At 43.0% G+C, this 14,042-nt stretch overlaps 1 protein-coding gene across 1 annotated transcript in view; it reads left to right on the top strand.

Moving 5' to 3' along the window:
- GRM7 (glutamate metabotropic receptor 7) overlaps nt 1–14,042 on the top strand; it is a 275,098-nt gene that overhangs the window by 186,193 nt on the left and 74,863 nt on the right. Inside the window, exon 5 of the mRNA XM_054216198.1 lies at nt 824–964. Within this exon, the coding sequence (XP_054072173.1) occupies nt 824–964 (141 nt within the window). The remainder of the gene's footprint in view (nt 1–823; nt 965–14,042) is intronic.

Below are 14,042 nucleotides of genomic sequence, written 5' to 3' on the forward strand. Positions count from 1 at the left end.
TTCAGTGAACACAGAGGACTGCGTATTTTTAAAAAAAAAAAAAAAAAAAGAAGACTGAAGGGCTTCAGATATATTTACTCCCCTTCAGCTCAGCTGTGAAGAATCATAATTTTTTTTCCCCCCATTATTTTAATACTGGAGTTGTGTGTCATTTTTGCTCTTGCAGCGCTGCAGGCTGTTGGTGATGCCGTGGCTTCAGAGACAAACCGAGTCCCACAGGTCTGAGGAAGGGAATTTTTCTTTTCCCTCCGCTTCAGCGTGGCTAATCCAAGCCTCTGGTAAATAGCGGCGATTCACAGTCACCTCTTGGAAGTTTTGCTCTCTGAGTTTATCGGTACCTTTGTGAAAGGAAATTAAGGGAAAAATATATGCTGTGAAAACAATAAGGCGTACTGATAGTGGCCGGTTAAGTCAGCTGAAGCTGCCTTCTCTGGAGGTCTGGAGAGGTTAATTACAAAATTATTATTGAGCTCAGCCTAATATCAGCTGCACCATACCATTTATTTTCATTCCTTATAGGTGTATATCTAATCCGTGCTTTTTGCTTATAACTCTTTTTATTACATTAATCTCCCTTTTACATATATCTTACCGAGCTTTATACCTCGCAGTTAGCAGCAGAGTAATTTACTTGCAAGATGCAGCTGATGAGATAAAACGTGCAATGGATTTCCTTTCTTCCCAGGGTCATCTCCTGTGGATGGAGATGCGAACGTGTGCGGGATGTTGAAGAAGATATAAATAGAGTATTTGTTTTTCAGGCTGCGTTACTTCCCGTGCAGCATGAAGTAGACTTCAGCTTTCTGCCTGTCTCTTTCCCCAGGGTTCGATGCCTATTTTACCTCCCGCACCCTGGAGAACAACAGAAGGAACGTGTGGTTTGCAGAGTACTGGGAGGAGAACTTCAACTGCAAGTTAACCATCAGCGGGTCAAAGAAGGAAGACACAGACCGTAAATGCACAGGTAACTTCATTCACTTCGCCCTCCTCGCGCTGCCGTGCGGGGCTGCAGGGGAACGACTGCGCGGCTGATGTAAGGAAGCTTGGCTGGGGACAGATTAAAAAAATAAATTGAATTTTCGTAGGTTGTACCGAAAATGGAACGGCAGCATCAGCCTTGCAGGACAAGAGAAATAGATGGAAAGAGTAAAAAAATACATTCTATTTCTTCCCTTTTCTGGCTGTCCATCCAGCAGGAAAATCAATATTTTCCATAAGACCCAGAAACGCTTTTGTTTGAGTGCAGGGTGCCTTGGGGGTCTTTTGGTGGTTTGTTTTAGAGGGAGAATATTTGTACAACGTGTGCCTTGTCACCCATCTGCACATCACAAATTGGCCACCTACTCTGTCAAAGCACCATCTGCTCACGGTCGTACACCAACGTCTGCGTTTGAATTGAACTTTTGAGGGAAACGCACCTGTAGGAAAGTGTTAGCGCAGAGTGAAATGTTTTCACTTTAGGAAGCACAAAGTTGTTGATCAGATTTTCGTTTTCACTAATGTTATTTAAGAAATTGGGGTTAAAAAAAATTTTGCAGCCTCAACTCAGGAAGACAGAAAACACATTGCATTTCTGACCGACCTGTTGTTTTCTGGTGCCTGACAAACCCACTCCTCCCTTCCTTGGAGGTACTGCCCACTATTTTAAATACCCTGTTTTTTCAGGAATTCCTGTTTCTGATCTCGTGGAGGTTCAAGGAGTTATTTTTAGTTACAGAGGTGCCCAGGTAATGATGGGGGTGATTTTGTTTTTAACTGAGTTACGCACTTCTCAGCACAACCACCGCCATGATGCGGGGTGATACAGTTCATTAAACTTGATGAGTTTATTTTGAAAGGCAATTATGGGTGAGACGCGTGTTCTTGGAGTCATTCAGACATGGGCCTGACCAAGTGCTACCAGATGATGCACAGGGACAAGAGCAGCATTGCCAGTTTAATGATCTTCTGCTGAATGAAGGCATTAGATTGAGGTTACCTGTCTAGAAAAAAGTATTTCTAAAACTCAAAAAAAGGTAGGGAATCTGCCCTCAAACTGCCAGGCCCTTGGTGAGGCTGTTTGTGGTGGGAACGTCTGTACTGTGGGGTTGGGGCATTTGCTCAGGGCTTAAAATACGGTGGACAGGCTTCATCCGGAACATATCTCCTGGGCTACAGGTGGCAAAGCCAATAATGCCGTCTGATGTCCGCGTCGCCCTTGCCTCCCTTCGCCTTTCCTTCCTGCTCCTTTTAATTTTTCACAGCAGCAGTTTAAATGTGTTATGTTGAGTAATTGCCTTGAATTTTGATCAAAGGAAATTAGTTCATAGGAGGATATGTTTTACTTCGTTTGAAAATTGATGAAAACTTTCCATATTTCATATCATCTGCTTTTGGTTTCAGTTCGTGGATGGGAGTAGGAGTGTTGTGCGTAGAAACAGTGCAGTTACCGCTGGGAATACACGGCTCTTAAAATTGGCATTCGGAATCTCCCCCAAAGGCTGGGTTTTGACTGAGAACTGCTAAAAGATCTTTAGGATAATTTCTAAAAGTGCCTTCTCACTCTTATTGTTTATGCCATTATTTTATTACAGTCGCTCCCAGCCTGTGCTTTCTGATGTGAACATAAAAATGGTGTCGTGTCTTCCCTTGGCATAGATTCAGCAGAAACATTTGGTTTTGGTGGCTAACTTACCCTATGGAACTGAAGTACCCCGTTACAGCTTGATATTGTACCAAATGACATGCCCTGGCATCTTCCTTCCCTCTTCTGCAAACTGAAGCAAATTGTGCATCAGAAAAAGCATTAGCTTTGAGTTTATATTGCCAGCACGAGAGCCTTAATGTCCCGCTGATGTAATAATATTATGAATGATCATCATCATTATTTTAAAATCCGGTTGGTGATTTGTGATGCAGTGAGGGGGGGTGGCGGCGCCGCTGAGCCCCGGCGTGGGGCGTGGGATGCGCGTGTCCCAGTCGAGATGCAGCTCGCGGGGGGGAGCTCTGCTCGCTGCCACAGCCTGCCGTCAGGGAGAAAACCTTCTCCAAGAAGGCACCCTGCGGGCAGCTTACCTTCTCCTATCACAACGCTCCGAGATATTTTTATACGCAGAACTTGTGTGTGAATGTCGTTTATATTTATTTGAGCATGAAAAAAGTTTGCCTGATCAGGGTGGATAGGATGTAGAATGAGAGAATGAAAATACATTTAGCCCACACCACTTTATTTCTAGATAAGATTAAATGCAACACATCACTGTAATTAATAACGCTGTTTCTAGTGATTTGACTTATTTTTGGCATGGTTCAGGGAGCGATCCGGTGCTGCTAAGTTGTACTGCCACCAAGGACACCTCTACTGTTGTGCAGGTGACTTCTGCTGGGACGCAGTCCATCGCAAAGCGGTATGTACGCATACAGCAGAAGCAGCCGAGGCCCTTGCTCTTCCACAGGGATGAGAAGGATCGGTTCCTTATGCAAAAGTGGTGAAATTTCAGGCAGGTGCTGTCTTCTGGGCTTGCCCAGGCGCTGGAGTGGCCGCCTCTGCCCTTGGGGGATGCTGTGGGTGGCTTCTGAGGAGACTTCATCAAACTACATGGGGAGACTTCATCAAACTACATCACCGAAACAGCGTAACAGTAACAAGCATTGGGTTTGGACAGTTCATTGCTTTACTTCTGGCTGCTCGCATTTAAGAACATTAGAGAGATTCACTTCAGTCATAACAGGCTGTGTCAGGTTCATGAAGGAATAATTTGGGAAAAAACAGTTTGTAGTACCACGCGTTATGGTAAAAACGTGCTTTTATAGGAAAGGATTAACAGAAGAAAACAACTGTCTTTGCAGAAGAGAACAGTGCTGTAGTTCATAGCTGTGATTCTGCAAAGGGAGCCGTGCTGAAGGCTCTGCACACACCGCGTTCCGTGCAGAGATGGGGTCGGGGCTTCGATTGAGAGCTCAACTGAAGATATTTTCCTATACAAACCCCCATTGTGCCAGTATTGCCAGTGCTACGAGATTTAGGGAGTTAGAATTAACAGATGATAAAACAAGGGGGTTTTGTGTATATATTGTCACGAAGCAGGCTGCTTATAAGTTTCATAGTGATTATTGAAATAAAATATACAGTGTGTGTTGAAATCAATATACAAATCTGAATATTTAATCATATTGCACTGTAGCACCTCCGTGCCCGCCAGTTGCCCGTCTGAAGGCAAGCACCGGCATGGTCGCCCGGGGTCTCTCCCCAGTCCAGCAGTAGCATCCCTGCCCATGCTCGCCTGCGGCAGGAGCGGCGTTGGGTGCAGGGAGGCGAGAACTGGGGGTCCTCGGAGGCACCCGCTGTGCCTGCAGTGCCCCAGCTGCCCCCGCACGGGGAACGCCGCCTGGAGGGAAACGGCAACGCTTGACTCTGTTCACTTATTAACCATAGCTTTTAATTCAGATAGCTTTACACTCAAGGAGACTTAATGAAGTGATATAAGGGTGATGTCACCTTGGATGTCATTTATCAGAATGTAGATTACTCGGAGAGCTTTTCTAATTATCTGCAAGTGTAATCAGTCTGAAGGTACAGCCCAGATGATGGCTCAGACAATGACTTGCTGTGGAGAAGATGCTGGGAGAAAGCTCCCTGCAAGATGAAGTGACACAAATTAAGCAAAAGGATTTGTAAAAGAGGGACGGTTGTGTTTAGAATTTAAATTGGGACAAGAGAAAGTGCCTCAAAGGGACCCAGATTCACCTTCCCGGGCAGTGTGTGGGCAGGAGCGGTCTCGGGACTCTGAATCCTCTCACTTACAAGGACGCCAATAGCAATATTCTGTCTTTTTTTCACCAGCAGTCAAGATGGCTTGTTCTATGAAGCCATATGTTAGGGAAAGAAAACTAATGAGAAACAAAAGATGTACAAATAGCAGAGCCCGAGGATATCAGAATATTATTTATAATTTGACGACAAAAAGTGATCTAGTGCATTCATAGATTAACAAAGTTCAATTTACTATGGAAAGAAAAATAGTTTTCCAAATGCTATCAAAATTCCTCATCTCAGGAAACAATAAATTGTCTGAGATGTTTCAAACAACTTAATGGCAGATGGCCAGTATCTAAAGCATTTTTTTTTTTAAACAAATGCCAGGAGCTGTGGTGTGTGTGATTTACTTTTTATGAAAACGGCTTTATGGTATTCATTAGGATGAATATCTGTTGGACTTGAGGGTGGCAGAAGACCTTAACTGTCCACGGGGCCATATAAATCATGTCAGGAAGAGGGGCTAAATTTAGACGGATTCCCACGGACAGTGTTGAGGGCTGTGAGTGCAGAAGGTGCTCCATCTCCAGCACTGCTCAAGGTTCGGGATGGCAGGTTTGTACAAACGATGCACGGGTGAATCCGTCAGAAGCTCGGTCGGAAGCTGCCCGGTGTTCGCAGGCATCGGCTCAGGGCTGTACTGCCTCCGGCTCCCGGCTCTTCTCAGCACCCTCCTCCTATTCTCAGTAAGGCTTGTGGAGGTCACTTCATCTGGGTCCTACAAATATCAATAATTCCTCAGAATTTCAGAAAAATCAGGTTTAGGAGGATCCAAACCATACGCAGTACATTTTTCCTTTTGTTCAAGAATCTGCAGCTTGAAAACCCTCCTGTCTCTTGCTGCAGGTGTGCTCAACGTGAGCGTGCCTTGAAACGCTCCACAGGGGCTGAGCAGTTCTCTCACCTCCCTTGAGTTATCAGCCAGTTTTCTCTGCATCAAGATGATTTTTTTTTTTTTTCTGCATCTGCGCTTTGGAAGGCGGGGGGAGCCGTATTACCTCTGTGCCTAACGCAAAGACAGGTTGAGTGCCTTGTAAGCTCTGTGCTTGAGCAGCTCAGACTGTGGAGGTCCAGGCTTTGTTGCTATCGCTCTTACTATTATTTTTTTTTTAAACAGAGCAAGTTAAAAAAAAAAAGGTAGTTTTTTCTGTTTGTTTTTTTTTTCTTTTATTTCCCCCAAATCTTGGCCAATGGTATTATATCTTTCTACCCAACCAAGTCCTTTTGTTAATGCCCACTGCTGTCATCTGTAAGACGTCCTGCCTAGGCAGTAGTCCTTAACTGTAGTCTGGTCCTAAGCAGTGGTTAGTCAAGGTGCTGAAATACAGGAATACTTAAAGTAAGGCTAGTTGTCATGAATCCTGTATACAAATTGTAAAATAATTTGCTTTAGGGCAAATACTTGGCTCGGATGCCCTTTCCCAGCTGCTCGGATGCCCTTTCCCAGCTGCCCGTGGCCACAGCAGGATTTACGTGCCTGTGACTCGGCGTGGATTTTTGCCCAGGATTTTGTGGTGCGTGATTGATGACATGGGTGCGAGCAAAAAAGCTTTTGGTTAGCTCTTGTTACAGAGATTGCTCTGTGCATTTTCTCCTCCGGGCTCTGAGGTACGAGATGTGTGTTAATGCATGTGTTTGAAGGTATATAATATTTCAGTGCAGAAAGGATAAAGACTAAAATTTATCTTCTCTTGCTTGCCCTGCAAGCTACGGGTAAGGTTAAAGGGCAGACTGGGATGGGAAATTTATCTTCTCAATTACATCCCATGCTCTGATGCAGGTATATAAGTGGTCTAGGTAGTTGTTTTCCTGCTTTGTTGGCATGGCCTGCCTCTTCCTCCCTTCTTTCTCAGGACACATACAGAATGTTTCCTTGCTAGTGAGTGGCTGATCCATATCTTTGTAACACGTTTCCGTTGACAGCTTCTGCTTTTTCTTTTCCTTCTGATGGTGATTGTCTTTCAAGTTGTCCGTGACCCTGGTTATAGGCTCCCTCTCAAGGCGGGGAACAAAAAATAAATCCAAGACATATCTCAGTATGTTCTCCAATAAACAGCTTCCCACCAAGCCCAGCTCATCTTTGGGTGAATCCTGTGGGCCAACAGAGCTATAGCCATAGCTCAGAGACACTGGGACATAGGTGAGGATGTGTGGTTAGCCAACATCTGATTTAATTTTGAAACCCGAGATTTCAGTCCTCTGTTCTTTTACTAGATTGCATTGCATCTTATTTTTTGTAGATACTTCAGCGATCTTCAGACTGCCTAAGCACATCAATGCTAACACCCATGAGAAGGAAAAGTTGACTTTTTTTTCTGAAAAAATGTGATGTGCACAAGTTTAGGAGCAAACGAAGCATGTTACGCACTGGCTTGCAAGTTGACTGGCTATGTGCACCTCTTTCTAAACAAAATATTTTCCATATAATATTAAATTGTTCAAGTATGCATTATAGCTTAATGACCTCTATGCTTTCATTTCAAAAAGTTCATCTAATTCAGCGTGGTAGTACTTCAAAATACATATACCTGAAATTCCTAAAAGAACCCCGCAATGGTTGGTTCAGCCAACATTAAATGTATCTTAAAGAGTTTATTCTTAAGGTAAACCTGTTTTATGGATTTCTAAACTCTGTTACCTTCCACAAATACGTTTCTTAGAATCACTTATATTTCTAGATTGCCAAGGTGATTTGCCAACAGAGCCCCGTGATTCAAATCACTCCCAGCTTGCTATTTACATACATGTTCCTCTATTTGCGAATTGCGTTTTTACCCAAGTGCTCAAATATGAAGATAGCTCCAGTTTAGGCCTTCTAATCTTTAAAAAGTGCTGCTTCTATACATTTGTGTGAGCACTGGCTTCCCTGGCAATTATGGCTACAGGAAGCTTTCTTCACTTGCACGCTCGCAGTAGAAAGCTGTAAAGTGTCTGTGATTTACAGCAGCGTCGGCCAACCTGGTGCTGGGATTTTATGACTGTAGTACTTCTGCATTGGAATAGAAATGAGACCTATTGCTTATGTTTTAATAGGAACGTTGAATGCACAGAAAACCTCTCAGGTAAGAAAACTAGGTCAGTTTTCTAATCTAAAAATATGTTCTCTTAGATACACATACACACCTGAGAACAGAAACGGTATGGTGGGCTGAATCAGTGTAATTGAGAAAAAAAATTCATTTTCTGACAGGTGGAAGTGGATGGAGCTTCATAAAACTCATTGCATCAAGGCTTTCTGTAAACTGCTGAAATTATTATTATCCTTATGATGTAATATTTTTATTTCTGGTATTGGAATAACAAATTTTCAGTAGGACTTTCTGCTGCGCTATGTTCTCTTTGGTTTTTACTTTAATATTTATGAGTGAAGACCAGTTACAGTACAGGAGGTTTTTTTTCTGTCCTAGATGAGGAGTACGTTGTAAGGCATTGTGAGAGTCTGGTTTCCAAAGTTTGCTTAGGCAGTGTTACCTGATTAGGCATAGCTAAAGTTGACTACATCTGCTTTCTGTTGGTTTTGGTGGAGTTACTAGAGTCTCTCCGTTTGTATATCTACTGCTGTAGATGTCTGACTGTGGGTCAAGTGCACACCAAATTAAGAAAAAAAAAAAAAAAAAGGCATTTTGAGTTAAAAAAGGCCTCCCTGCTTGTTATTGGCATAGAACGATTGGTCTGACTTCCAAATTTCCTGTGCAATATGAAGTTACCTCTTTCCATCAGAGTGGTGGGAGGCTGTAGAGCTGTGCTGGCACTGGGGGTGCAGAGGAGATCCGGGAGAGGTTTCTTGAGTCGTTAACAAGAAGGCAGGACTGGCACCTCCCTGCATTAGGGAGGTGGGTGCTGTGCCCCGCCTGGGCTGAGCTGCTGCCCTCACGCTGCCGGCTCCCTGAGTTCTGCGCTTAGGCTGTAATCTTATCCTTGCACAGATGATCTTGTGTGGTTCACAGTAGAAACTTGGAAGTTCATCTGCTTTCCCCAAGAAAATCCATGGGGATTGGATTGATGGTCTTGAGATAAAGGCTTTTGTCTATAATGAGATCTTCTGAATTAGGATGGGCTGGATACATGACTGTAACTACATAGCTGTATTATTGGATCTTGTATTTCTTTGTAAAATGACAATACATGGATTATATTGCAAAGAGGCCTGATTGTCATACTCTGCTTGTTTAAATTACAATATTTACTCTAGCATATTGTTAGTTTTTCTCAGTCTCTAGTACTCAGCTACTTTCAAATAAAGAGCTTAGTTGGAGAAGCTTTCAGACTTTACACCTTCTGTGTGTGCAGTAGTGTCTATACTATGGGTGAATATTAGAATCATAGAATCATTTAGGTTGGAAAAGACCCTTGGGATCATCGAGTCCAACCATCATCTCCACTCTACGAAGTTCTCCCTTACACCATATCCCTTAACACCACATCTGAACGAGTCTTAAACACATTCAGGGATGGTGACTCCACCACCTCCCTGGGCAGCCTATTCCAGTGTCTGACCACTCTTTCTGTGAAGAATTTTTTCCTAATGTCCAGCCTAAACCTACACTGTCACAGCTTGAAGCCATTCCCTCTTGTTCTATTGCGAATTACCTGTGAGGAGAGACCAGCACCAAGCTCTCTACAATGTCCTTTCAAGTAGTTGTAGAGAGTGATGAGGTCTCCTCTCAGCCTCCTCTTTCTCAAACTAAACAGTCCCAGCTCCTTCAGTCGCTCCTCATAAGATTTATAATATTGTATTTTGGAGTGCCCTGGACGTACAGACTTGTCTATTAAAGATGGATCCATTTGTTTTGCGCTACCGGGCGTGTTTCTGGAGTGCCACGAGGACAGCAGTTGCAGCTGCACGGGCTGAGCTCTCCGCACCACCTGTGGCTGGAGGAAGCTTCAGCGTCGCAATGAAATAGCGTCTATGGGCACTTACACGGTTATAGACTAATAATTGTAGCTGTTGCATCATGGATGTCTCTTTGCTCACAGGCATCAGGTTTCTAAGGATGCTAAATACGCTGGAGATGGATGAAGAGTATGTATTTTTCCGTCAGCACTTAACCAGCTGCTGAATTCTAACTTGTAGAAATAATAGCTCCTTGTTTGATACTGTGAGCATTCTGCAATCTTTAAATTAAATCTCTTGTTAATGATGACTATCACCGGGTTCTCAGCAGTACTATTATGTAAGTTCCTTTGAAAATGTGTTTAATCCTTCAGAAACTGAACCGATGTCTGAATTCATCTAATGTAAGCACCAATGAAGTGGGATTTTGATGTCTGTCTGAATTATATGCCATAAAAATGGTCCTTGCAACACTATTTATACATCATAACATATCTCCTCCATTATGTGATGATCAGCGACGAGCCCAGAAAAATCAACTGAAGGAGAGAGGCTGAGAAAATGTAATGTGAAAAATGGTGTTGTCAGGCTCCTTTTCCATACGAGGAGGTGTTAAGCAGGAGTTCTTAATCTTGCATTTCATTTCTATGTCATCTGAAGGAGGCTGTACAAGAGGACTTCTTTCCCTCTGTATTTTCAGTACTCTGGGTTTGGGCCATTTTTTCCTCTCCTTGTTGCAGTATTTTTCTCTTGTGAAGATTTGCCTGAAGCAAGAGACCTAGCTGCTCAGTCTCTTAGGAATCATGATGATGAGCACTTGAGACTCTAGTAGGAAGTGAGGTTAAATTATTTGTCATCACCTTCGAAAGGATCTTTTGGAAGCAAAAAATGCTCATGTCAATAAATTGCTTTTGTGTTTCATCCTTCTCCTGACATCCCAAGGTACTCCATTTCAAATCCCTGGTACAAAAGCGCATTCTCTTGAAATCACTTTGTGTGCATGTGTCTCGGGTGTCAGCTACTTCATTGCTGAAGAAAATAACATTATTGCATGGCTCCTGAAGATCACCAAGTTAAAAAGAAAAAAAAGAAGAGGCAGCCTTTAAAGAGCAGGGGTGTGTTGAGAAGAACAGATGATGCGCACATCACAGCGCAAATGGGCTTTATGTTTACCTTCTGGCCTTTTTGGTGTCTTCTGGCAGCACGGAGGGTTGCATGGTTTCTTGCTGCACCCAACACCTGAGTTCATACGTTGGTTCTTTCTCTTGCGCCACACTGAGACCCCCGCGATGCCCTGGTGTGACTGGGATGGGGTCCAGGGCTGCCCCTTTGCCAGGAGGCACCCGCAGCACCCACATCGCTGCTTTTGGCTGTAGGGAGCTAATGACTGCTGGGGGTTTCCTTCTCTTCCAGGAATAATTAATAATTGAACTTCTGTACCCCTGAATACACAGGAGCTAGTCCTGAGGCATGGGGTAAAACTTCCTGCTTGGCTTCTTCAGCTAAATTTAAGAGGGGGAGATATTTGCCACACTAATGCTGAAGTTGGAATTAAAATTGTGCCCATCACTTAGGTTTACCCCTGTCTGAAAATGGATTTGGGGCCTGATTTGCTTCTCACTGGGTTACTACGATGGTAGTTTGATGTAAACTAGAGGGAACACTCTGTTCAGTCAGGGTCATTAATTTGGGTATTTTTTATTTTATTTTTATTGTCCAAGTCTGAAGACTACTTGATATATGTAAAGTATGGCCATTGCTTTGCAGGTTCTTTGCTAGTTAAAATTTGGGCTAAACTTCTAATTGCAACAGTCGTTTTAAAAGGTACCTCAAGCTATGTTTATATGAAGGATAGCACACTTGTCTAGTTGCATGAATTCATGCATGTTTTCTGGGTGGGTGTGCTCAACTAAATGGCCGTTTTCAGTAGAGGAAAGCAGTCTTGCCACTGCAAATTCTATTCAGTTTTTCAAATCTTTATTATTTTCATAGTTGGACACCGTTGACATTGGTCTTGGTTTTTTTAAGTGGATTTTGCTCAGGTTCCTTTCACAGATCTCTTCACCGCTAAAGGTTTTCTTTCTGCTGTGCATTCGGCCGACCGTGCTGCTGGAACTTAATATGCCTAATCAGTATTGTTTGTGTGCAGCATTTCAATCCCAGACTCACTTCCCTTGGCACGCGTTCTGTTGCATTGCTAATTTGGTTAGGTAGCTGAGCTGAAACCACTTAAAAGCATTTTCCTTGTCAGGGCCTGGAAATGTAATAAGGTCTGTAATCAATGAGAGGGAGTGAAATAATGAAAAGGACAGTACGTGGATCTTCTCAGGGTGGAAGCTCTCTTACCCCGCTGAAGTATTTGCAGGATTTCAATGTTTCCAGGGTAGTTGAGATTTAAAACAGAGAGGCTTTTGTAGAAGGTATGTCAAATCTAATGCATAGGTTGAGTGGATCAGACGTCAATGGTGCAGTTTGGTAATTAAGGAGAAAAACAAAAAAGGGGGAAAAGTGTAGACAATTAAATGTGCTCATATACAGGGATTATATCTTTGCTTATCTTCAAGCAAATCACTTGTGGACATATTTAGGCAGTCTTTGTGCTTGTGGGATTTCTGTAAGAAAGTGGCGATCTCTCTGTGCTTATTCGTCATGCTGGTCCGCCACCTCTCCCCTCAAAGAAGAAAAAGGATTGTTTGGGACTAACGGGTATTTGGTGATGTAGGTCAGTCCCTCTTTTGAGTGTCTAATCTTGCAGTGAATCAAATATAGCAAATACGCTGCTATAGTGCAGAAATCATAGAACGTGGGATTTTTTCCTGGACCTTGCTGACTTGTAGCAAGTGAGTTGAAGTCATTGGGTGTTATCTACAGGCTCACTGTTGGACTGGGGGTCGTGTCGTTGGACTGTATACAGTGTGTGTGTGTATATACACACTGTTTACATACACAAAAGTGTGTATATATTTTATATATAAACAAATCATATTTATATAAATATATTACTTATAATATATATAATAATTATACTTTAAATATACATTTAATATTTAAATATTTGTATGTAATATTGAGAGAGAGCATGACGTATATGTATTTATAGAAAGAGCTGCCAGCACCAGAACTATGTAAATTTTGTAGATGAAGCCACCTTGAGGGTAGGAGAAGGGGTGAGACATATGAGCAGAATTTATAGCAAACTGTCTGGATCTCTTTGCCGAGTGTGACTTGCGGGAGGGGACTGCAGCTCCACCGTGCCCTTCTTTTACGAGCCAAAAAAAAAATCCTGAAATACTTTGCTCATAAGCTGGCTATCAGATGATTCAGCCGGATAAACAGTGCCCCGAGGGAAGTCAGGATGGAGAAGACCTTGCCTGCTCCCTGGCGATGGGTTTCTGCAAGCCCAGTGCTGCCCTGGAGGGAGGAGGCTCGGGCTGGCCCTGCACAACAGGGGCTGGTGCGGGTAAAGCTGCTGTTCGTTAGCGCGGGAGGGAGATACAGCCGTCTTAACTGGGCAGCAGCAGGAAAATGGGCTTCTGGCCTCTGTTAAAAATCATTAGTTCTCGTAGTCATTAACAACTCGATTTCCTTTCCTTATTGGTATCAACCAGCTAATTTAAATTCATTCATCCCTATTTCTAATTAAGGACATTAACAAAGGAATTTTCCCCACTTGTGTCCTCCAACCGAGCATTTACTTTGATTGAAGGTCTCTAAAATATTTGTGAGAGATGCCTCCGATGGCTGGTTTCTTGGAGCTCCTGGCAGTGCCCAGACCTACAGGTGCTGCAGGAAGGTGATCAAGACTGATGTGAGGTTAGAAAGGAGTGTGATACTGCAGGTGGAACAAGTGGGATGTAGTGTTGCCACCCTTGGAAAATAATAGATGGCACTTCTGGTGCTTTCATCAATGCAGCTCGGAACACTTCACAAGCAGTAATTACGTTTCATGAAACCCTGGTGAGATAGGTAAGTATAATCACACATTTTGCGGCTGGACAGATTGAATCATGCAGGTGTTACTTGGTCAAGGTAAAGCAAGAAGTTAGTGGATGATTTCAGAAAAAAAAGAAATAAAAAAAAAAAATCAAAGTTTCCTGATTCTTAACCTGTTGTGCCTTGCTTTAAGCTCTGAAAATACTGTTTGGTTTGCCGCCTAATTGCGGAGGCGCTTATTTATCAGTTCACGTGACCATAAAAGCAAGAAGGCCACCTTTTTGCCTGGTTTTACAGTCACGTTACCAGGTTACATATTCTCAAGTCTGAGAGGGAGAGAATGGTTAAGGCACAAGCCTACCACACAAAATATTTAGGTTCACCTTCTTTGTTGCTGCTATTGAGTTCTTTTGTCTCTTTGTGATTCAATTTCTGTGTTCCAGTTTTCCATTTGCAAAATGCCTCCCTTCTCTCAGACGT

This window comes from Rissa tridactyla, chromosome 10 (genome assembly GCF_028500815.1).
Source record: "Rissa tridactyla isolate bRisTri1 chromosome 10, bRisTri1.patW.cur.20221130, whole genome shotgun sequence".
NCBI lineage: Eukaryota > Metazoa > Chordata > Aves > Charadriiformes > Laridae > Rissa > Rissa tridactyla.